Below are 24040 nucleotides of genomic sequence, written 5' to 3' on the forward strand. Positions count from 1 at the left end.
TTTTTTTTTTTTTTTTTTTTTTTTTTTTTTGAGATGGAGTCTCAGTCCCCCAAGCTGGAGTGCAGTGGCACATTCTCGGCTCACTGTAACCTCTGCCTCCTGGGTTCAAGCGATTCTCCTGCCTCAGCCTCCCGAGTAGCTGGGATTACAGGCATGTGCCACCACACCCAGCTAATTTTTGTATTTTTAGTAGAGACCAGATTTCATCATATTGGCCAGGCTGGTCTCAAACTCCTGACCTCAGGTGATCCACTCACCTCGGCCTCCCAAAGTGCTGGGATTACAGGCGTCAGTTACCAAGCCTGGCCCGAAGGCCTATTTTTATGATGTAATAGTCATGTGAGGCAACAGTCTTACGGAAGTCATATCAGCTTGCCCAAGACCATTAATATGATGATGGAAAGTCTGGTTTGAACATGAAAAGATGTTTATAATGTCTTCTCAAGTGAATACAATAGCAGCAGGATGTAAAATACTAGTATGAAATCATGATGTAATTTTATGGCTAAAATGTATTTGTGTTTCCCATTTCTAGGTATGCTGATATATGCATCTTCTCAATGAACTTTTAACAACACTGTTATGATGTAGATTCTATATTAGCCCTATTCAACAAATAATGAAATAGGCTTAGAGAAAAAAGGTTAGTTAACTTACTCCAAGTTGCATGATTAGTAAACATCAAAATCAGACAGAGAAAGATAAAATACAAGCAAAAACTGTTATGAATGATAAGGTCCCTGAAATTTGGATAGGACAGGATCTAGAAAACAGTGGAAGGCATATTATTATAACTTTGATTTTTTAATATTTTCTTACAGGACCTAAAGCGATTTTTGTATAAAAAGTTACCAAGGTAAGAAATTTTTAATTTGTTACTGAATAAATTCTGTATGCCATATGTTATTTTGTGAAGTATTCTGCCTTTGTATTTTCCATGTTGTGAAGCATCTCTGAGATTTCCTTTAATGTGAATATTTTTTGCCAGCATCATGTCTTCTGGAAAATTTTCATCACAACCACTTTGCTCATTTATGTCAGTAAGTTTGCCTTCACTGAGTTCTCTGGTGGTGTATCTAGAATCTAATAGCGATTGTGTCAGCATCCTCTTGGTCATCTATTTCTTCTGTAACTGTTTACTTTCTATACTTTCTATTTGAAATTCACTTCCAGCATTATTACTTTTCATTTCTTTGCTGTATTTCGTCTTTGTTGACCAGTTCCCTCTTTTGATTATCTCTTTTTTTAAATGTCACATACTTTATCTTCAGGAGACAAGGAGGTACAAAACTACATGCTTTGCTATCTCTACATGAACTGCATGACAGATGCACAGTGACCAGCCATCAACAGACTTTGAAAGAAATGATGTGGCTGGTTACTAATCACACTGTGCATCTGTTAATTACATAATTTTCTATGCAGGGATTGTGGACTAAAGAGTTAGAAAAAGTTTATACTTTATGCAGTTATTCAGGTATTATGCCATGCTAACTAAAATTTGACCTGTGCTCTTCTGCAGGGGGTGGCGTTATTTAACTCAACTATAGTAACTAAAATGTGCATACTGGAACTGTGCAAAATGAGAGCATTCTGTATTTTTCTGTAGTTACCTTACCATAATTGAAAGGTGCTCAAATTGGAATGGAGAGATGCCTCACTACACTGGTGGTATGATGAAATAGTTAATAGTGCATAGTTAATTCACTTAGAAGTCTTAGTGGTTTTCAGTCTTCTTTTGAGTGTTAGCATCTCTTACTGAAGAAACAGCAAAATTGCATTGAATATTCTTAAGTTGTAAAGCCACGAGAAAGATACTCATTATTCACCTAGAGATCTAATAAATAAAGCAATAATTGACGCTAATTACATGGTCTGTGATTACAAGTAACAAAAATATTTCAGACAGTGGGGATCTCATTTTAACTATTAGGTATACTCTGAAAATCATAATAGTGTGTGACACTGGGTATGGTGAAGCTGTCTATATAAAGGAATTAGAGAATAATAGAAAAAGTATTTATTATATTACTGAGTAGTTCTAATGTTGATCAAAAATAGTTGGAAAGTAAATGCTTGTTTTTCTCTGAATTCCGATGTCTTTTATCTTTTAACAAAAGGGAAAATATCCGGTGGTTGTGCTTATCCAAGAGATAAATTCAGTTAAAGGATATTCGTTAAAAGCTTTATGAAAATCTTTCATAATGGCAGGAAAGGTATTAATACTGTCTCTGTCTTTTTTTTTTTATAATGAAGAAAGGCAAGTTCGACTCATAATAATCATTTCTTGAAAGTATGCTTACTACATCCAAGAACAATAATAATGAAGAAATAATAATGTTTTGAACGTTCGTAAAGAATAGTAGAATATACTCTTTGATTTGTTGCTAGATGTATGGGTTTGGATGCAGGCATCCTGGCTTCAGAGCCGTGGATCCATGCAACTGTTGTACCTCAGTGCCTCTCAGTAACCAAGTCAGCCAGCTACAGACACTAATGGAATGTGTGTTTTTGTGCATTTTTTGAATTCTCTGCAAAATTTCCTTCTTGGATTTGCATTTTAAAATCTGGTTGTGACCCAGAGCAGTCTCAGGCTTTAATAATCTCACTTTGTATGTTTTAAAATAACCAGATATTTCATAATCGTGTATAAAACTAAATACGATGTCTTTGATTAGTAATGCAACATTTGTTGTTAGAAAAAATGGTGGTTTTAGTAAGCTTAAGGTTTAGATTTCTTCAGAATATTCCATAAAATTCATTTCTTCTAAAAGTATAGTATCTCTTCCTGAGCCACAGTTATTTTTAATTATTAGTAAAATCTATTCATATTACTCTTTGTGTACTGTATGTAGAATTGAAAACAGCTTTTATATTTGTGACCTGATTTCTCAAAGTATATAGTTAAGAGTGTAAGTAATTTTTCTAGTTTCTTGAATTCTTTTCTCTGTGAAATCCATCAAAAATAAAGTCCTTTTATTTCTACCTTCTCTTTTGGTACATTAGTTGTGTTTAGAGTAATTTCCATGGAAATTTAAAAAAAGAAGCTACCTGTGGTGGCACTAAGTTTTGAAAACATTTTTGTGGTACTCTTCTACCTGTTTTTTAACTTGTTTATTTTGAGGGTAGGTAGTACATTCATAAAGTTCAGGTTCAAGAGTACTGAGGAACACAGATGAGAAGCTGCCCATCCCTCTTCTCCAGCCACATGCAGTTCCCCCCGCAGAGGTACCCACCTTTACCTACAGACAGATTTTAGGTACCTATGAGCAGACATGTATATACACATATTTATACACACAACATACACATGTGCCTGCATATTTTGGAACATAGTTTATTGCTTCTTTTATATACTGTTCTAAACTGTATTTTTTGACTTAAGAATGCAACTTTGAGATTAACCTCTCCCGGGACATAGAGACTTCCTCTTATGGCTGCAGAGTATTCCTTTGTATGTATATATCATAACTTATCTTGTCCTTCTTAATGGATGGTTGGGTTTGTAATATTTTACTATTTCAAATGATGTTGCTTTGGTAACTGCACAAAATAATTTGCATATGTACAAATATCTGTGGGATATGTTTTATATAGTCTGGTTTTTAACTTAGAAGACTATTTGTTTTATGTATTAATCTTTTTTTTTTTCTTTTTTTTTTTTTTTTGAGACAGAATCTCGCTCTGTCACCCAGGCTGGAGTGCAGTGGCACAATCTTGGTTCACTGCAATCTCCACTTCCCAGGTTCAAGCAATTCTCCTACCTTAGCCTCCCGAGTAGCTGGGATTACAGACAAGCACCACATGCCTAGCTAATTTTTGTAGTTTTAGTAAAGACAGGGTTTCACCATGTTGGCCAGGCTGGTCTCAAACTCCTGACCTCAGGTGATCTGCTTGCCTTGACCTCCCAAAGTGCTGGGATTACAGGCATGAGCCACAGTACCTGGCCTATTTTATGTATTAATGTTATAGATATATTTTAATCCATAAATAAGTTTAGGATTGAATGAATAGGGAATCATGCCAATAGGAGAAATAAAAATAGCATAAAAGTCATTTATAAAATTATTTCATTCTGATTTTTAATGTAAGGAAGACAAATGATTTTGTAACATTTGCACTCACATTTAATAACACTTCTCTGACTTAAAAGTTTTTGACAATAGGATTTTTAAAAATTTAATGTGAATATTTGAACATTAGGTTAATATGAATATTCCTTACTCCTTAGTTAATACATTAAAATTGACACAAAAATAGATAATTCCAGTTTGCTGTAGGGACATTGAACATATCTCTGAGTTGCAGATTATAGATACCATAACATAGTTACTGAACTATAAGTTTTGTGTTATAATGAAAGGGTTTCATGTAATTGTTGAAAGTTGAGGAGTATCACCTTATATTTTTTAACACTGTACTTTTGTGCTCTACTGTATGTATTTCTTAATTGCTAATTTCCCAGGGATTCTCACTGATAATTTAATACTTAAACTTTAGTGATAAATTATGTCAGTGTCAGTGTGCACAGTTGACACCATTGGTGTTAGTTAATAAATGATATTTTGAATTATGTGCCAGCCCACTCTTTACATGCCTTATGTTATTAAATTTCACAATATCCAGGTAAGTACAATTCCCATTTTCATATTGTTAATCTGAGACTTAGAAAGGTTTCATAACTAGCCCAAGGTAGCACAAACAATAAGGAGCAGAGCCTAGACTGGAACCCAGGTATTTCTAACTTTAGAGCTATAGCTTGACCATTCTACTTACTGCTTCTTACGTAAGCATGACTGAAAGGATTTCTGCATGGCCTTCATTCTTTTTGCCCTGTTTCTTCAGCCTGGAATGGTTTTTCCACTTCTTTTCACTTAGCACCGTAACATCTCAGCTGAGATCTTACTGCCTCCAGGAAAGCCTTCCCTCCTCTTTTCTAGGTTCTCATACCCCTGTGAACTTTTTAACAACACTTGCCACCAGTTTTAGTTTTACAATGGCTATTTTGAGATCATTTAATTGATGACACACTCACTTTTTAGACTGGAAACCATGTGAAGGCCGTGATTGTGCCTATTTCTGTTTTTCATAGTATCAAAGTATTAAGTGCCACAAATACTGGTCATTTGATATTTACATGAATGAAAAAGGAAAAAGGCTTTTTGTCACTATAACCACTGCTGATAATCTTTCATCCTTTTGTAAACCATGGAATGATCATTCATGAGCAGTTTTAATGGAGAGTTATCTATGTCTTAGATTCTTATTAATAAACTGCATGAATTTGTAAAGATTATAAACATTTCCATAATACACATTGATTCCATTTGTAGGAGAATTTTGGCAAACATAGGAACATAGGATATCAATAAATGAGGTCCTGTGGTTTGTCAGAAAATACATGAGAATTATCATATGTCTTTGAGGTTCATAGTTTGAGAAAATGAAATATTTTATATTCTAACTTTTTTCTTTTTCTAGTGTTGAAGGGCTCCATGCTATTGTTGTGTCAGATAGAGATGGAGTACCCGTTATTAAAGGTAAAACTGAGCATTTAAATGCAAATGTCATCTTTGCTTTTGACTAAAAATGTGTATATTTACATCTGAGTAGTGTAGAAGGCAAACATGTAAAAATTTAGTAAATTTAGGAAATGGTCTTAGTTTTGGGGGAAGTGTTTGCTTTTATATGTCGAAGGCTGAATTTAAACCTACAGTGTATTATATCTCACATGTATCATGTTAACATCTAGAGTTTAAGCGTGGATTCATCACAGACCCGTTTCCCATTAAAAACATTACATCATAGGCTGGGCGTGGTGGCTCACGCCTGTAATCCCAGCACTTTGGGAGGCTGAGGCAGGTGGATCACGAGGTCAAGAGGTCGAGACCATATAGTGAAATCTCGTCTCTACTAAAAATACAAAAAAATTAGCCAGGCGTGGTGGCACGTGTCTGTGGTCCTAGCTACTTGGGAGGCTGAGGCAGAAGAATTGCTTGAACCCAGGAGGTGGAGGTTGCAGTGAGCCAGGATTGCACCACTGCACTGCAGACTGGTGACAGAGCAAGTCTCCATCTCAAAAAAAAAAAAAAAAAAAAAAAAAAATTTACATTGTAAGGTAAACCATTAGTAAATCTAAGTGATGAGAGTGAGCATGTATGCAGCTAGATATACACACACTCTTACATATATATATGTATACACATGCACACATTTTATCAAATTGCTAGTTGTTTTAGGATAATACCCGTGTATTTGGATAAGTAAACATGATGTCACAGAGGGTCAGTATGGATTCAGACATTTTTTACTATTCCTATTTTATGGTATGATGAGAATGGATGTTCCTAGTTGTATTGGGACACTAATGGCTTTATCAAAAATTAAAGATTGGATAATGTTCTGTATATTTTGTTTACAATTTATTTTCCACCTGGAGTTGTCATTTATATCAGATAATTTTAGACTTCAAAAATGAAAGGAGGTATAGAAGTCAACTAATTTAGTTCCTTCATTTTATAAGTGAAAGTGGTAAAGTGCAAAGAGTACATTGAAGTCCAAAGTTGGACATGAGTCAGTAACAAAACAGTAATAGAACCCATCATCTCCTGATGTGTGATCCAGTGTGCTTTTGAACTTACTATAAAAGTTGAATGACTGTGGACAGATTACTTGCCTTCTCTTAATTCTGTAATGAGGGATTTGAACAAAATAATCTCAGATTTTCCAGCTCTATTGTTCTTCATGAAGATCTCTGTGTTAAAGCCTTGATTGAATCCTGCACTCATTAATACAACAAACTCCATGCAGACCTTTTAATGAGTGAGAGAAACATAAAACAGGTAGCAGCTGCAGATTGTTAATATCTATGAGAGAGACTGCTGCTATGCGTTTTACAAGAGCAGAAGTTTTGTAATTTTTTTCGTTAGTTTATTCTAGCCTAGTCCTGAGATAACCAGTTAAATGTACTTGATTAATCTATGTTTTAAGGTAGATATCAAGAAAATATAAACATTTAGTTTTCTTTTAAAATTTTTTTTAAAAATTGTGAGTCAGCATTTCTTCTCTTGTGATAAATGAACTTTTTGATTGAGCAATTTTTTCTGATTAGTGATGAGACACAATTAGTGATATGATTTTGAATATTGTGAAACATAACCTTTGTGCTCAGTTTTTAAGAAGTTTATGTAAAAAAAAAAAAAGCGCTGTAAAACTCTCTACCATATCCTCTGTGCAATTTTTATTTAAATCACTTATTTTTCTAGTGGCCAATGATAATGCTCCAGAGCATGCTTTGCGACCTGGTTTCTTATCCACTTTTGCCCTTGCAACAGACCAAGGGAGCAAACTTGGACTTTCAAAAAATAAAAGTATCATCTGTTACTATAACACCTACCAGGTAAGTTCATATTATCAAATGATTTGCTGATTTCGGTTGTCATTTTTGTGCCTTTTGTATATAAAATAGCTTATGTTATAGTTCTCAATTTTAGTTTTGAAGAGAATGAAATTGTAAAATTTTAGCCTTCAAATTGATTGTGTTAAACTGTAGTGATTTTCTTCACATTTTGTACCAGAAAATAATTACTTTGGGAAAGTAATTAAGTGATTTAATACGGTACATGTCATCCTAAAAAGAGTATATACCAGATCACTGTTACCTCCAGTAGATGGTGCCCTTAGCTAGACAACTGTGTTTTCTCAGATGACACACTTTTTTTTGTTGTAGTAACAGATTTTAAAAAACTTTCCATGAACATTTATTAAATTTGCTCTTGCTGCTAATTCTTTCATTTGTTTGAAATATATATATATATAATAAATGAGGTTACTATTTGTGGGAAAGAAGTTAGTTTTTGCTTACCTCTTGATCTCCAGCTGCATTTTCTTAAGACTAAATTAATTCCTTGTGCTTTAGAGCAGTGTTTCCTAATCAGTTGATGTTAAGTTACTCTTTCTCTCCCCGCCTCAAGACAAAGTCTGGCTCTGTCGCCCATGCTGGAGTAGTACAGTGATACCATCTCAGCCCACTGCAACCCCCACCTCCCAGGTTCAAGTGATTTTCATGCCTCAGCCCCTCAGGTAACTGGGATTACAGGCATGTGCCACCAGGCCTGGCTAATTTTTGTAGTTTTAGTAGAGATAGGGTTTCACCATGTTCGCCAGGCTCGTCTGGAACTCCTGGCCTCAAGTGAGCCACCCACCTCACCCAAAGTGCTGGGATTACAGACATGAGCCACTGCACCAGGCCCATCTTTTACAAAGTTATGTGTTTTAATGTGTATTAGGAAAAAGATAAACAAACCATCTGACCTTTAATTTCATCAATAAGGATTAGGTTGAAACTAAGTTGTTGTTTTTTTTTAAGTTAGTTGATTTAAAGTTACTTTAAGTTTAATTTAAATTACAGTAATACCCAGGAGCTAGAAAATATCATGAAGATAAAACTTCTTGAGTGACTGAGAAATACTGCATTTATCCATTTTATTAACAACTACATAAGTCCTTATGATGTAATTGACATTCTGCTGGGCTTTAGAGATAAAAAGATGAAGCCACGGTTCACCTGAAAAACTTTCCAGGTTAAATGGTATTATTGTCTCTAAGAGATTATCACTAATTCTGTTTTATGGAAATATTCATTGAAATATGAAGCTCCTTTACATTTCATAATGTAATACCACGATGTTGGGCTAAAACATTGACCATTTTAAAGTTTTTGAAAGATTAAGACATTTTAATTGAGCTATACTACCTTTTCACGATGAAGCATATTATTCGGCTTTTATTTACTTTTTAGGTGGTTCAATTTAATCGTTTACCTTTGGTGGTGAGTTTCATAGCCAGCAGCAGTGCCAATACAGGTGTGTATAATTACCTTCAATATCACTTTTAATTCTTAATTTAACAAATTAATTTAATTACCATACCTTAATTTAAGAGGAATCATAGATTTAGATCAAAAACCTTGAACTTGTGGCCCTGTTTCACTATCTTTTTTCTGTGTCTTGAGAAAAGTGATTTCTCTGAATCCTGGTTTCCATATGTGTATAATGGAGATAATACATGCTTTCTCCATCTTACAGTGTTATTTTCTAGTTCAAATAAGACAGTGTGTGGGTAAGTGATTTTTTTTGTGAGACAGAAAGGAAAATTAAATGTTATCTTGAGTGCTACGTCTTGCTCCCATTACAGCAGTTTAAGAAAACAAAGAAGGTGAAGATAACCAACAAAACACATTAAAATGATCAAGGATAAGTTATAGACCAATCTATTAAATTAGAATTTTTAAACTTTTACCTAATGGGCAAAATGAATGTGATTGAGAATTTAAAGAGCATGAACAGGATGAACATAGTCTCATTCTTCTTGAGAACTGAAGAATTTGAGAACAAATGTTAGGAAGCTGTACTCTTTATAGAGAATAGTAAAATTCCATTGTATTTGTGTGCAAAATAATGACTATTCACTTGGTTGTAATTTTTTTTACTTCATTTTGGATAAAGAAGGATTTTTTTTTTAAAAAGGTCTGTCTCCTTTAGATTGGATTCCTGTTGAGAATTGTCATGTATTTTTGTTTGTTTGTTTGTTTTCCTCCTAAGCTTAGCAAGTTCTTCTAGCTATGTCACTGAAGCTTGCTCTTAGATACCTCATTTTTAGAATGAGATGTTTAGATTTGATGATTTATTATATCTTTCATTTCAAAACATTTTAGGAATCTGTAAATTACTATATGTAAAAACGCTTTCTGAATTATATAGGATAGTAATGGTGTTAATATTTTAAGTATACTTAACCTCAATTTTGATAAATCACCAGTCATCACGTACAAAGTCACCAGTTCTTATATATTATGATAATGTTCAGAACAATATTTTAGTATTTGGACCCTTTCCTTGAGAGTCCAGAGGCTTTTTATATTCTGTAAGACAGAGAAAGATCTTTTTTGTTTGAACATAAAATAGGCTCTGTCTGAGGTACATAGGCCTTGACTCTAGTAAACTAAAGAGAAGCTAGATATGCTGATTTCTAGATGTTTATCTCCCAGGTTCATCATTGAACTCCAGTGTGTTTTGTATTCTACCATTTATTTTTAAACTTTTTTATTTGAAATATTTGTTAATGTCTTAGCTTTATTGAATTTATAAAAATACATTTCTGATTTCCTTTTTTCAATATGGAAGCAGCCTATTTACCTATCTTTTGATATAATCTGTTAAAATTTGCTCAGAGACAAAAGTATGCCTTATATAATAAAAAATATATATATTCTTTCTGAGTAAATGCAGATTTTTGAAGCAGTAAGGTATGAATTAAGATTTTCCTTTCAAAACTCCAACAAATTGTAGTGGATATAATTTATTCTGTATTTCCTAATATATAAGCATTTTTCATTCATTTACTTTAATATTAGATGCTGAAAATAAACTTGTTAATGAATGTGGAATTTTTGATTACATTATTTAGGGTTATAGTACAGGTTGAACATCCCCTAATCCAAAAATCTGGATTCTGAAACATTCTAAAATCTGAAACTTTCTGAGCACCAATATGGCATTCAAAGAAAATGCTCACTGGAGCATTTCAGATTTGAGATGTTTGAGTTGGGGATGCTGAACTAGTGGGTATTATACAAATATTCCAAAATTCAAAACACTTCTGGTACCAGGCGTTTCGGATAAGGGATATTTAATCCATATTTTGTTTTAGTTATGGGAAATAAATGACTTACTTCTGGTAACTATATTTTTTGGGCAAGAGGAAATTTAAGTTTCAGACTTTAAGGAACATTTTTCTAGTATGTAATTTTCTTAATCTCTTTATTTTAGGACTAATTGTCAGCCTAGAAAAAGAACTTGCTCCATTATTTGAAGAATTGAGACAAGTTGTGGAAGTTTCTTAATCTGACAGTGGTTGCAATGTGCACCTTATCTTTATTATAACAACACAGTATCAATCCAGCAGTCTTTAGACTACAATAATACTTGTTTCCATGTGCTCAAGAAAGGGCCCCTTTTTCCAACTTATACTAAAGAGCTAGCATATAGATGTAATTTATAGACAGATCGATTGCTATATTTTCTGGTGTAGGGTCTTTTCTTATTTAGTGAGATCTGGGGATACCACAGAAATGATTCAGTCTATCACAGCTCCCATGGAGTTAGCCGGGTCACCAAATATGGATGAGATTCTATTCGGTGGATCAGAATCAAACTGGTACATCAATCCACTTCAGTCGTTACGTGCTCCCTATTGTATAATATGCCCAGGCTTGCAGAATGAAGCCAACTTTTTATTGTGAATAATAGTAAGGACATATTTTTCTTCAAATTATGTTTTATTTCTTTGCATTGAGTGTAAGGAACATAAAATGGCTTAGTAAAAGTAATAAAATCAGTACAATCACTAACTTTACTTTGTATATATTATTTTACAGTATAGATGAATATTACTAATTGGTCTGATTATTCTCAGAGGGTGCTGCTCTTTAATGAAAATGAAAATTATAGCTAATGGTTTTTCCTCAAACTGCTTTCTGTAACCAATCAGTGTTTTAATGTTTGTGTGTTCTTATAAAATTTAAATACAATTCGTTTTTGAATTCTGTTTCCAATGTTAGCATGTATGTAAACATGATAGTATAGCCATTTTTTTCATATGTGAGTATAAATAAAATAGTATTTTTAAAAATACAGTTTGAGCAGTATATAGGTCCTTTTTTTGTTCAGACTTTTTCCAAAAGTCTAAACATAATTTACTCTTTCATCCACGTGAATAAATAATGTTTTTTATAGGTATTAGTTTGGAGATTGTTTTACTGTAGTATAAACTGTCAAGTAGAAAAGAAACCTCAGGTTGCAATGAGCTGAGATTGCCCCACTGCACTCCAGCCTGGACAAAAGAGTGAGATTCCATCTCAAAAAAGAAAAGAAACCAAAAAACCTCAGGCATGAGCCTAATTTAATCTCCATGAAAGAGGTACTACAGTGCTAGAATATGCCATTTATGTTCAGGAATACAGTCTATCATTCAGAGGTGTTAATTTCTTCATAGGTTCTTTGGCAGTCAATTTTTCTCTGGAATAGTTCAGAACATATGCATTGAGCAGCTGCGTGCCAGTCAGCAGAGCCATCACACTGCACAATTCTAGCTATGCAGCACTATTCACATCACATCATATTTCTTTGCTCTGGGATTGCCTTTCACATAGAATATGTGTGATTGTTATCCCTAGAATTGTGCTGTGAGGCAATTAGCCAGGCACTGTGCTGCTTTCTTTGTTTGTTTGTTTAGAGACAGAGTCTTGCTGTGTTGCCCAGGCAGGAGTGCAGTGGTGGCATGATCTTGGCTCATTGCAACCTCTGCCTCCTGGATTCAGGCTATTCTCATGCCTCATTCTCCCATGTAGCTGAAGTATCACACATACACCATCGGCCTTGGCAACTTTTTGTATTTTTAGTAGAGACAGGGTTTCACCATGTTGGCCAGGCTGGTCTTGAACTCCTGAACTCAAGTGATTCGTGCGCCTGCTTTGGCCTCCCAGAATGCTAGGATTACAGGTGTGAGCCACCACACCTGGCCATGTGCTGCTTTTTTTTCCTTCCATCCTTCCTCCCTCCTTCCAGTGTAAATATAAGATTAACTTGTGATACCTTCCTTTAAAGAACTTACAGTTCAGTAAAGAAAGCAGGTATAGAAAGTGCTGTGATAAAGCTATAACATAGGATGGTGTAGAACCACAGACTAGGGGCACCTAAAATGTGCAAGAAAATAGCCTTTGCAGATAATACAGAGGCAAGAGATATAATGCTTTTCCTCAAAGAGCTATAAATACAGCTGTGTACTATATAATGATGTTTCAGTCAATGATGGACCACATACAAGGGTGGACAGAACAGCAGGCTCTACCATATAGCCTAGGTATGTAGTAGTAGGCTTTACCATCTGGGGTTCCTTCAGTAGAGTCTGATGTTCACATAATGAAATCACCTAAAAACACATGTCTCAAAATGTATCTACATTGTTAAGCAACACATGACTAGTTAATTATGAAATATTAGATGTACCCATTAAAATCCAGAATTCCCATTATCTGGATTATTATTTAATAGTGTTCAGGAAATTTTTGCCAGTACAATGGTGCATGAAACAATGTCTTAGGAATGAGGTGGCCAAATTTCTATTTGCAGGTAATAATTGTATATCTAAAAATCCTAGAAAAAGAAATGATAATAAATGGAGCTACTTAACCTTTACATGTTGAATACTGCCACTGTTAAAATTTATAAGTGGTATAATAGATAAACTATCCCATAGTTATCTGGAAAAATAGGTAAAAATCACTAAGAAAATTTTTGAAAGGGTAATATAAAACTAAATTAACTAGTTTTGAAAGGTAGTACAGAACTAAATGCAGAACTAGATATCCGTAGTATGTACTCACCCAGAAAGAGACTTCAGTACATAACATGTAAGGGCTTAAAACACTGTTAAAAAGATGGCATCGTAAGTCAATGGGAAAAGGCTTATCCAATAATTAGGGCAGGCATTTTCTGTGCCCTGCTAACAGAAGTGTAACTTGTTATACTCTTTATGTACAGCAATCGGCAGTCTCTGTAAAACTTTTAAATTCACATACATAACCTTTTGCCCTGTAATTCCACTTCTAGAAATTTATTCGACCAAACACAGCACATAGATGTGGAAAAGGATGTTTTTACAAGTATATTCTTTGCAACTTGGTACTATCAAAGAATTGGAAGCAACCTAAATATCATCATGTGCTCTAGTAGCACATGATAACCGTGTGCTCTGGCTTTTTGAACACTACCAGTTTATACCTGCTGTTCTTGGTATAATTATTAATAGTGCTCCTTTCACTCTCAAGGTCTCACTTGAGGTAATAAATTATAGAGGATTGGTGAAACAGATTTCATTTGCCCATTGGAAAAGGAATGAAGTGCTTTAGGTACTGAGATGAAAAGATCTCTAAGGCAAAATAATGTTTATTGAGAAAAGCATGGTGTGAAACTGTGTGGCATGCTATAATTTATGTATAAGAAGAAAAAATATATGTGCATTCATATTTGTTTGTATATGGTAGACTGTCTCTGAAGACATACATGGAAAAACCTGATCACATTGGTAGTCTCCAAGGGGTGGAACTAGATACCTGAGAGATAAGGATCCCAGGAGTGAGTATTTTCATTGTAAACTTCACTGTGCTTTTGAGTTTTTAACTGTTCAAAAATAATAAAATTAGAAATAAAATATTTCGGCAAACAATAAAATGGGCTATTTGGGGAAGAAAGCTGTCTCTATCAGGGCTCTCCAAAGGAGCAGAACCGGTTGGATATATGTGTGTTTATTTCAAGGAAATGGCTTATGTGATTGTGGGACTGGCAAGCCTAAAATCTGTGGGACAGGCCAGAAGATTGGAAAGTTTCAGGTAGGAGCTGAGACTGCAGTTTGGGAGCAAAAGTTTTTCCTCTTGGAAATCTTAGATTTTCTCTTAAAGCCTTTGGTTGACTGGATGAGTCTCACCCACATTGTGGAGGATTCTCTCTTTTACTTAAATTTAAGGGATTATAAATGTTAAGTACATCTCCAGACTACATCGACGCAGTACCTGGATTCATGTTTTAATAACTAGGCAATGTGTCCTAGGCAAGTTGACACATAACCTAACCTTCACAGTCCACTCCTACTCGCACCCGTATGCTTTTTTTTTTTTTGGGGGGGGGGGGGTGGATAGTCTTGCTCTGTCACTTAGGCTGGAGTGCTGTGGTGGTTTTTTTTTTTCCCCCTCAAGCCTGGCCATTGTTGCTACTGCTAAGTCAGGTTGTGGCTGCTATTGTCTACAAGGTTGTACAACCCTTGCTTAAGGCCAAGGGTGCCATCTTTTTTCACAGCTGTAAATGTGACACAACTTGCAACCTCATTGTGCACTAGAGACTCTGGTGAAAGCTCCTTTAGATTTTGCTGAGGAGGGGCAGAGTAACAGTTATGAATGTGCTTGAATCACCTTTCCCCTATAGTGATGCCCATATTCCATCAACAAAACAGGTGCGCCTCAACCGTTTCTCTGTTCAGGTGATTTCTTTCTCAAGAAGGCTCTTATTTCCTTTTACCTGCCAGTCAGGAGACCTGTGCTACTCACAATGTGGTCCACAGACTGGGCTGTTGTGCACACTGTTTGGTAGCAAGATAAGTAAAGAAATGCCAGTTTTAAGTGCTTAAAAACTGGGATTGTAATATTTGTATTTTTTTACTTGATTTTTCTAAGAATTTACTGAAGTTTGCAAAATCCCCATCTGTGATAGATTATAAATTTACAAAAATGAAAGGAAGAAAATCAGATCCTTTGCCACAGATGGTTTAAGAAACTCTGCTTGAAATCATGGCCAGACAGCCTGAATTCATAGCAGACCATAGACTCAGCCTGGCACCCTGCTATGTAGTCTACTTGGCTAGGAAGAGTTTGGTAGAAACATGAATTTGCTGCAGTGGATCTAAAGTAATGGAGAGGGAGGGAAGTAGAATTGATCTTCTACATATAGTAGTTCTCTTGCTTTTTGCCTGAAACAGGGACACAGTGTAATGCCCTGACCTTCATGCCAAGCACTCGTGAGAGGTATGGAGAGAGGAACCCACTCTCTTGTATATCATGTGGTTGGGAAAAGAAGGAACCTACCTCACCAGGTGCTCTGATGTCCAGGCATTCTGGCACAGGGGGAAGGTTTGCCCCAGAAACAGTACAGATGTTCCTTGACTTACAATGGGGTTCCATCCCAATAAACTCATTTTAAGTCAAAGATGTCATAAGGAGAAAATACATTTAATACTCAAACCCATTGTGAAGTTGAACAATCCTAAATCAAACCATCATAAGTCAGGGACCATCTGTATTAGCCTTCCCTAGAAATGCTCCTGTGGGCCAGGATTTTCCCAGAGGGAATTCTGAGAATAACTGCTAATACTTTTGGCTGTGTCTTAGGCCCCATAGACAGGGCCTAATGCAGATATCCCACTCTCTTTTCTCCCATATTCCCCTGCTCTGATCTGCCATTGGCACAAAACATCCTCCCTCTGTTTGGACTTGGAGAAATCGCTGAGGAATCCTCACAGGCTCCACTTAGCAGTTAGAATCATTTCTTTGCAGGACTGCTGAGGGCAGGCAAAACACCTAGCCTAGTACTAATTACATAGCAGGTACACGTTAGCTCGCCCTTTTCATATCAAAACCCTCCAACAAATTGTTTCATCCCTGTTGAAGCACGCGCTCCATCATATAGCTTTGTGTACTTGTCTTACAGTAATCATCTTATTTACTGCTACATACCATCTCATATATATATGTTTATTGTTTTCTCCATATTCAACTAAGAACTCCTTGAGGGCTTGGGCTATTTCTTCGACTTCCAATCCTTTGTGGCTGATAGTCTAACTGAAGTGAATTCTTCATTGCCATTTATGATATTAATCCGTTGTGTATTTCTTTTACAAATATTAAAAATTTATTTTAATAGCAAAATAGTACAAGCATAGCAAAATCTGTTTTAATAAACAGAACCAAAGAATATAAATAAACAGGTTATGTTTTATACAAGGTAAACATAGTAAAACACAGTTATTACCCACACAAAGAAACATGCTTGTTTCTAAGAAAACAAACATAAAACCATACATATCCATGAGGATTCATTTGTAACTTCCGGTTTTTTGGTTTTTTTTTGAGATGGAGCCTCTGTCACCCAGGCTGGAGTGCAGTGGCGCGAGCTTAGTTCACTGCAACCTCCGCCTCCAGGGTTCAAGCAATTCTCCTGCCTCAGCTTCCTGAGTATCTGGGATTACAGGCATCTGCCACCGTGCCCAGCTAATTTTGGTATTTTTAGTAGAGATGGGGTTTTACCATGTTGGCCGGACTGGCCTTGAACTCCTGACCTCAGTGATCTGCCTGCCTCGGCCTCCCAAAGTGCTGGAATTACAGGTGTGAGGCGCTGCACCCGGCCAGTAACTTTTTACTTTGCAAGCAACACAGTACTTTTTGTTTCTTATTTTATAGATGGAGTCTAGCTCTGTCGCCAGGCTGGAGTTTAGTGGAATGATCTCAGCTCACTGCAACCTCTACCTCCCAAGTTGAAGCGATTCTGCTGCCTCCGCCTCCTGAGTAGCTGGGATTACAGGCATGTGCCGCCATGCCCAGCTAATTTTTGTATTTTTAGTACAGACGGGGTTTCACCTTGTTGGCCAGAATGATCTCGATTTCCTGACCTCGTGATCCACCCACCTTGGCGTCCCATAGTGTTGGGATTACAGTCATCAGCCACCACGCCCAGCTGACACAATATATTTTAATTCGACATTTGCTTTATCCCATATAACAAACATTTAAAAATACATTAAAAATGTTGTTGAAATATTCAAAAATTTCATGTAATTTCTGAGTCTCAGATGTTTAAGAAACTTCTTTAGAAAGGTATCCCTTTGGACTGCAATAGCAGTGTATATCACAGCTTTGCACCATCATCTTTTTACTCCCGGCTCTTCAAGCATTTTTATCCCCTTTCAAACTTCTTTCTAAACAAAAATAGTATTAAAAAAGATAATAGACGGGGTTAGAGTCTACCAGTGAGCTGTGGACACTAGTATCTCATTCTTCTATTTGTCTCCCTATTCTAGTTTGAAAAAGCTTTGTAACATATTATTACATATTATTACGTATTTCATGTAGCTTTAGTGTTACTCCCCCAACTGGAAATGAAAATTGCTCTTTAATAAGGCCCGGGATGCTTAGGGAACAATGCAAGATTCTTCTTACATCTCTTGGACCAACTCTATACAACCAATTCTGGGAAAGGAATTGTTATAATACATTTTCCTCGTGAAGTTTCTTTCAGTCCATTTGGAGAAATGTTGGATAAAGATAACTTAGTGCTTACAAGTGCTCTATTATTATTGCTGTAATAACAATAATTATTATTAAACAAAAAGTTATCTACTACTTTATCACCCTTCTTTAATTTATGTTTTCTCACTCTTTAAAACATTTACCACAAAAAGGGTGAAAATAATGTTTTAAAAATTGTGCTTTCATTTACCTTTATTATACTACCTAATCACCCATAGGACATTTAGCTCTCACAGTTTCATTATTAGAAGCAAAGGACCCACCAAATTTCTGAACATTTTAAAAAGAGAAAATAAATACCACAAGCATTTTCCATTTTAGTTTTGGAAATGTTTTGTTTTTTGCATAACAGAGGGAAAAAAAAAACCTCTTTCCTGAAAATATTTGATGTTTGCTATCACAATATAAAGGCTGCAGAAGTCTTCTAAGCCCCCAAGTACCTGTTTTCTTCCTGGTTAATAGCACAACCTGGGTCTCAGACAGGCTGACCGTGACTCAGAGTGGGACTCTAGGTAACTAGTGTCAATTGGCTTGGGACCACAATGAGTGAAAACAAAAAACCTTCCTCTTACATTGTGTGTTCTAAGAGTGAGCAGACCTAAGAGTGGTGGATTAAGCACTTTCTGTCAGAATAGTGACTGCTTCAGTATTCTCAAGGAGTTGGCAAACATCTTGGAAGGGCAGCAGTTTTCCGTGAGTCAGCAACATGGTATATGGGTCCCAATCAGCATCTGCTTCTGATTTGTTTTTAAAAGAAGATCCTTAGTTTTCGTTTGAAGACTGCTGCAGATCACAGCATCAGGGAACATTCCACCTTGCTCCTGGGCCAGAGCATTCCTTGGCAAGAAAGATCTATTTGAAGATGAATGACCGAGATCGTATTGTGCCTTCCCCTTGGTTGAGCTGTTTTCTTATTTGTGACTGTAATAAAGTACACACATATATATCCATTATTGAGTGATTTTAATGAACCCTGGCTTCTAACAGATATTAAATAAGGCACGTTTATTAGTAAGGATATCATACAACTGTAAGTTAATTATGTGCCCGCCCCCAACTATAATTATCAGGTGTCCAGAAAAAGTTTCTGTATTTTTTTCAGGGCACATATTGTAAAGCGATTGCTAAAACATGTACAAATTGAGAATTGGTCTAATACTTACAGTAATCCATTTAATAGATTACTGTAAGTATTAGACCAATAAGTCAATGAGTCAAAAGGAAGATATAGATTAACATTAGTAATATGCAAAAATGTTCATAGTGTTAAGTGAGGTGAGCAGATATAGAACACTAGCAAGTGATTTTTTTTGTTTGTATTTTGTATATTATCAATAAAGATCCTAAGGACATTATTGTAACATTTTTTTAGTGGATATATGCACTCATTTCTCTTAGGCATACACCTAAGTGTGAAAATGCTGAATTACAGTGTAAGCATATGTATAGTTTTAGGAGAAACTGCCAAGCAATTGTAAAAGTAGCTGTACACATTTTCATTCCCTCCAGCAATGTAGAAGAGTTCTAGTTCCTTCACATTCATGCTAATACTTGATATTGGCAGTCTTCATTGTATCCATTCTGAGGGTATGTAGTGGTACATCATTTTGGTTTTTACTTCTAGCAAATGATTAAATTTTTCTTTTAAATATTTATTTGTACAGAGATAAGTCTAAAGGTGTGTGTACTTGATATGTTTTTCTATAATTTTGTATCATGATTTTGTGTTACTTTGATAATTAAAAATAGAAAGAATAAGTAACTAATTCATATCTGAGCAAAGGTTTCACAAGACAAATTATTCCTCGCTGAATAATAAATACATTGAAACAATTAAAAAATGAGTGGCATATTTATTTGAATTTCAAACTGGAAAGATAACTGAAAGCAAAAGTCTCAGTATCTAGGAAAGGATTTTCGTATATATATCAGACAATTTCACAAAGAATAATTAAGAAAAATGTTTTATGTTTGAAATAATCTAGCCAGGTGCAGTGGCTCAAATCTGTAATCCCAGCACTTTGGGAGGCTGAGGCCAGTGGATCACTTGAGTTCAGGAGTTTAAGACCATCCCGGCCAAAATGGTGAAACCCCATCTCTATTAAAAATACAAAAATTAGCCGGGTGTGGTGGCAGGCTCCTGTAATCCCAGCTACTCAGGAGGCTGAGGCACAAAAATTGCTTGAACCCAAGAGTCAAAAGTTGCACTGAGCCAAGTTCATACCACTGCACTCCAGCCCGGGCAACAGAGCAAGACTCTGTCTCAAAAAAAAAAAAAAAAATCAAAACTTTCAAGATGATATTTATAGGAAATTTTAGTCAGCTTTAAGGAAAAGTTCTTGGCTAACAACTCACTAACTTGCAAGCATATGAAAAACACGTAGAAGACTAGTCAAGTTTTATAAGTATTCAGTCCATGGGAGATTAAAGAGAGTAGATAAAATAAACCAGCCTTTGTCCTTGACCTGCACAAAGTGATGCTTATACTCAAAACTAAGCTAAGTTCCTCTGGCAAGCTTTCTTCTCTAACAATTTAAAAGGCTTTTCAACTAGAGAAATATGTCAACTTTCCTCTGTCAGACCTTCTGGTCCTAAATGTCCCCCTCCAGACAAAACTAAACTAACTGACAGATTTTAAAGGAAGTCTGATAGGTGGATATTAGGCTAAGGCTCTACAGCTAAGACCCAAATACAGCTTAATTCTTTCCTTTTTACAAAAGAAAGAATGTCTGTATCTCTTCTCATGTCCCAGAAGAATTAACAGATTGTTCCACAAGGCTGAAAGTAGACATTGAGTCATCTCTTTGATTCCTGGAGCTAGTCTGATTCTTTCGTTAGAAATATGTTTGACATCATCGTGTTATTTCTCAAGATTAGACATCTGAAGCCTTAAGAAACTCACCAATTTCCAGCGTAATATCTTGATCCACTCATCAGCTTCTACTCCAGTCTTTGCACAGAGATAAAATGTCCTGAATGGAAATACCAAGCTAATAGGACAGAAGAAAGAACCTAAGGCATTGCAGATGATGAGCTGTATATATATTAGTAGAACACTCATTAAAGTATTACAAGGGAAAAAAGAATTGGTAAAGGATCCAGGTAAGTAACTTGAAGAGCCGGTATATATGGACCTATTCCTGCCAGCAAACTGCAGAAATGTTAAGGAAGTTGTAGATTCATATTATTACTCCAGGTCAGATTTACATACTTGAATAAGACTTTGAAGAAGAAAGAAACATCTTCAGGACACCCCTAGATCCTTTTGTGGTTCATGTCTTAGGCTAACTCTAGTAGGTGCTTATTCAGCTGATCTCTCAAAGGGATTAGAACCTGTGCTGTGATTCAAAGAACAAGCAAGATGGAGAAGTTTGCTAAAAAGAACTCATTTGTATTAACTTGCTTCAATGAGGAGAACTGCCTTCTGTAGTTGTAGGTAATTTCAACTACTGGGACAGTAGAAAGACAATAAAACTCAATTAGTTATTTCTTCCATCTCTGGCCAAGAGTCAGTATCTGCTGCAGAGAATATGAACTTTTCTACTGGCACAAAATATTTTTCCTGGATATATAGTGATTTTACATTTGACTGTCTCTGATTACCTGGTTAAAATTATGTAAGTGATAACGTCAGCCCTAAATTACATATCGAACATACTTCTTACTTCTTGTACTTACAGTTGAGATGCAAAATACCAAAAATATTTTTTTGTGGAAAAAAAGCCTTCAGAAGGGTTTCTATATCTTAAAGCCTAAGCAGTATAGTTTGTTGATACCAGCAATTAATGTTGAATAGGTAAGAGCTAAATCCCTGTGCAAAGAATGTAATACCTTGATGTGAGATCTAGTGGAGGGGTGAGTGGACAATGGTGGGGAGGGAGTGATATAGTGCATTTACTCGAAAACTGGTTTCTGAAATTGTCAGCGTTTGGCACTCCCTATGTGAGACATTATTAATTGCCTATTAATACAGATAATTTTTCATTTCTCTCGCTAACAGAACCCCAAGCAATAAATCCTAATTGGTTTAAGCCAATTATGATCAGCTGCTGGGGATGGCCATGGAACCTGGTCTTGGCCAATGACATACAAGGGACAATTTCGTAGGGAAGTTTCTGGAGAAACATTGGTTTTCCTGATAAAAGGGACAGACACAGCTGATCCCATCCCTTCATCTTTCTTTGTACTTTGTTGAAAACATGAGACCTACAGGTGTAGTAGCCACTTGAATTATGAAGTAGCCAGCATGAGAAAAGCTCAAGAGAACTATAGAGAACCTGGACCTGACCTTGTCAGCACAGCTGCTTGCCTCCTCATTTTTGGATATATGAGAAAAATAAAGCTCTTCTAGCTCATAGGGCATGTCCATGCAAATTTTAAAAAGACATCAATTCTCAGCTGATATTATAGAATTAACATTAATTTCCTCAAGTGTAATAATGATATTGTAGTCCTATATGTGATATTTTATTCTTAGGAGACACAGACTCAAGTCTTTAGGGGTAAAGTGCCATGATGTCTGCAATTTACTTTCAATTCGTTCAGAAAAAAAAGTGGATAGGCTGGGATAAAGCAAATATGGCAAGATATATTAATAACTGCTGATGGAGGGAATATAGACATATGTTTTTCCACTTATGTATGCTTGAAAAACTTTAAAATAAAAGGTAGTGGGAAATAAGACATCCCTTTCTCAAGGCACTTCTCCCAGTTAGAACATTTTTATAATGATTACGTTAGAACAAAACATTTTTGTGCCATCTGCCAGAAATTGTCATAAGAGTATAAATCACCCATCATCAAAGTTAAATTAAAATTGTGGGGCAGGGGAAGCCTCAAAGAAATTAAATGGTCTAAGATGTGAATGGCATCCTCTATGTGTGTCATATTTCTGTAGGACACAACATAAGCTGAGCTGACCTGTGTTTGTTTAACCAACTTTAAATGAGGTGTTATGTCACACTCAGCTGAAAGTACTCCTAACATGTAGGCACACCCCTCAGATCTGAACTTTATAGACATTAAGATATACAGCTTTCTATTCCTTAGTCAAAATAAGTGTCTGGCAAGAAGGCATTAGAAAACATTTTCTTTATAAAACAACTTACCAAAAACAGTTTACCCTTTCTTGTGAATAATCAAATTGTACAGCTGAACATTCTGTTAGGTCCAGGATCCGAATTGGTTCTGGTGACTAAAAACAAATAAAAAGTAACATATGCCATCATTAAAAAATAAAAAACAAACAAATCTGTTCCTCACTTGTCCCCTCACAAGTCTTGTCCCCTCACAAGTCTTCCACTATGTGTAATTGTCAAATTTCCTTTCACTAAGAGGACTGACAATCGAAAAGCCTTACCCAGGGAAGTCTTTGGTTTTGGAATTAGCCTTTCATAAAACTAGCATTAAGATACTGCCTTTATCAATTTACTGATGAAGATGGGTTTTAACCCATGGAAGAGAAGCAGATTTTTCTTCCATTTTTAAAAACTACTTTCATAGAAATTTTATATAAGAAAAGAGAGAAAAAGTACTTTTAGATTGGCTTAACGAAATGGGCATGGGAAATGGACAAACCATATTTTCAATAAAGGGAGAAACTGCTGCAGAGAGACAGTTAATTGTGGCAAGAGAACAATTACATTGCCCTAAACAAAGGGAATTATGTGCCCTGGGGAACTGTAGTTTAGCCAATTCAAGAGATCAATTTCTGAAATATATATCTCATCTTTCCAAAATAACCCTACTCATTTCAGGAATCAATAATTTATATGTCCAATCATTTATTAGGTGTATCAGGTAGATATAAAAATAATTTCAGAGATTTTAAAGACATAAATTTCTTTCATCTATAGAATTTATTTTTAAAGGAAAAATATATTATTATATTTCTCACCATCTGATCTTTGAAGTATTTCAGTTCATTCCTGTGCAGAGTAAACCATCTTGTTTTCCAGGTCTGAAAAAACACACACACACATACAAAAACACACATACACAATGTTTTGAATGCAGGAATGCAATATTTGAACCAGATGATTTATTTTCATTTTTAAAAGTATCTAAAAAATTAAATACTATAACCCTGAAAAAATTCTTGTGTGTCATTTCTGAGAAAAAAATTTCAAA

General features: G+C 35.4%; 2 protein-coding genes across 2 annotated transcripts in view; one reads left to right on the forward strand and one right to left on the reverse strand.

Moving 5' to 3' along the window:
• LAMTOR3 (late endosomal/lysosomal adaptor, MAPK and MTOR activator 3) overlaps positions 1-11695 on the forward strand; it is a 14109-nt gene extending 2414 nt beyond the window's left edge. Inside the window, exons 3-7 of the mRNA XM_032261532.1 lie at positions 822-856; positions 5482-5540; positions 7266-7399; positions 8801-8864; positions 10830-11695. Of these exons, the coding sequence (XP_032117423.1) occupies positions 822-856; positions 5482-5540; positions 7266-7399; positions 8801-8864; positions 10830-10903 (366 nt within the window). The 3' untranslated portion in view covers positions 10904-11695. The remainder of the gene's footprint in view (positions 1-821; positions 857-5481; positions 5541-7265; positions 7400-8800; positions 8865-10829) is intronic.
• Positions 11696-17352: 5657 nt separating this feature from the next.
• The window catches only part of DAPP1 (dual adaptor of phosphotyrosine and 3-phosphoinositides 1), a 53358-nt gene continuing 46670 nt past the window's right edge, over positions 17353-24040 (reverse strand). Inside the window, exons 6-9 of the mRNA XM_032261533.1 lie at positions 23808-23870; positions 23020-23105; positions 20814-20901; positions 17353-18832 (exon numbers count right to left, since the gene is read on the reverse strand). Coding sequence (XP_032117424.1) covers positions 18764-18832; positions 20814-20901; positions 23020-23105; positions 23808-23870 — 306 coding nt within the window. The 3' untranslated portion in view covers positions 17353-18763. The remainder of the gene's footprint in view (positions 18833-20813; positions 20902-23019; positions 23106-23807; positions 23871-24040) is intronic.

Source organism: Sapajus apella, unplaced genomic scaffold (assembly GCF_009761245.1).
Source record: "Sapajus apella isolate SASKATOON/1434 unplaced genomic scaffold, GSC_monkey_1.0 scaffold124, whole genome shotgun sequence".
In the NCBI taxonomy this organism is placed as follows: Eukaryota; Metazoa; Chordata; class Mammalia; order Primates; family Cebidae; genus Sapajus; species Sapajus apella.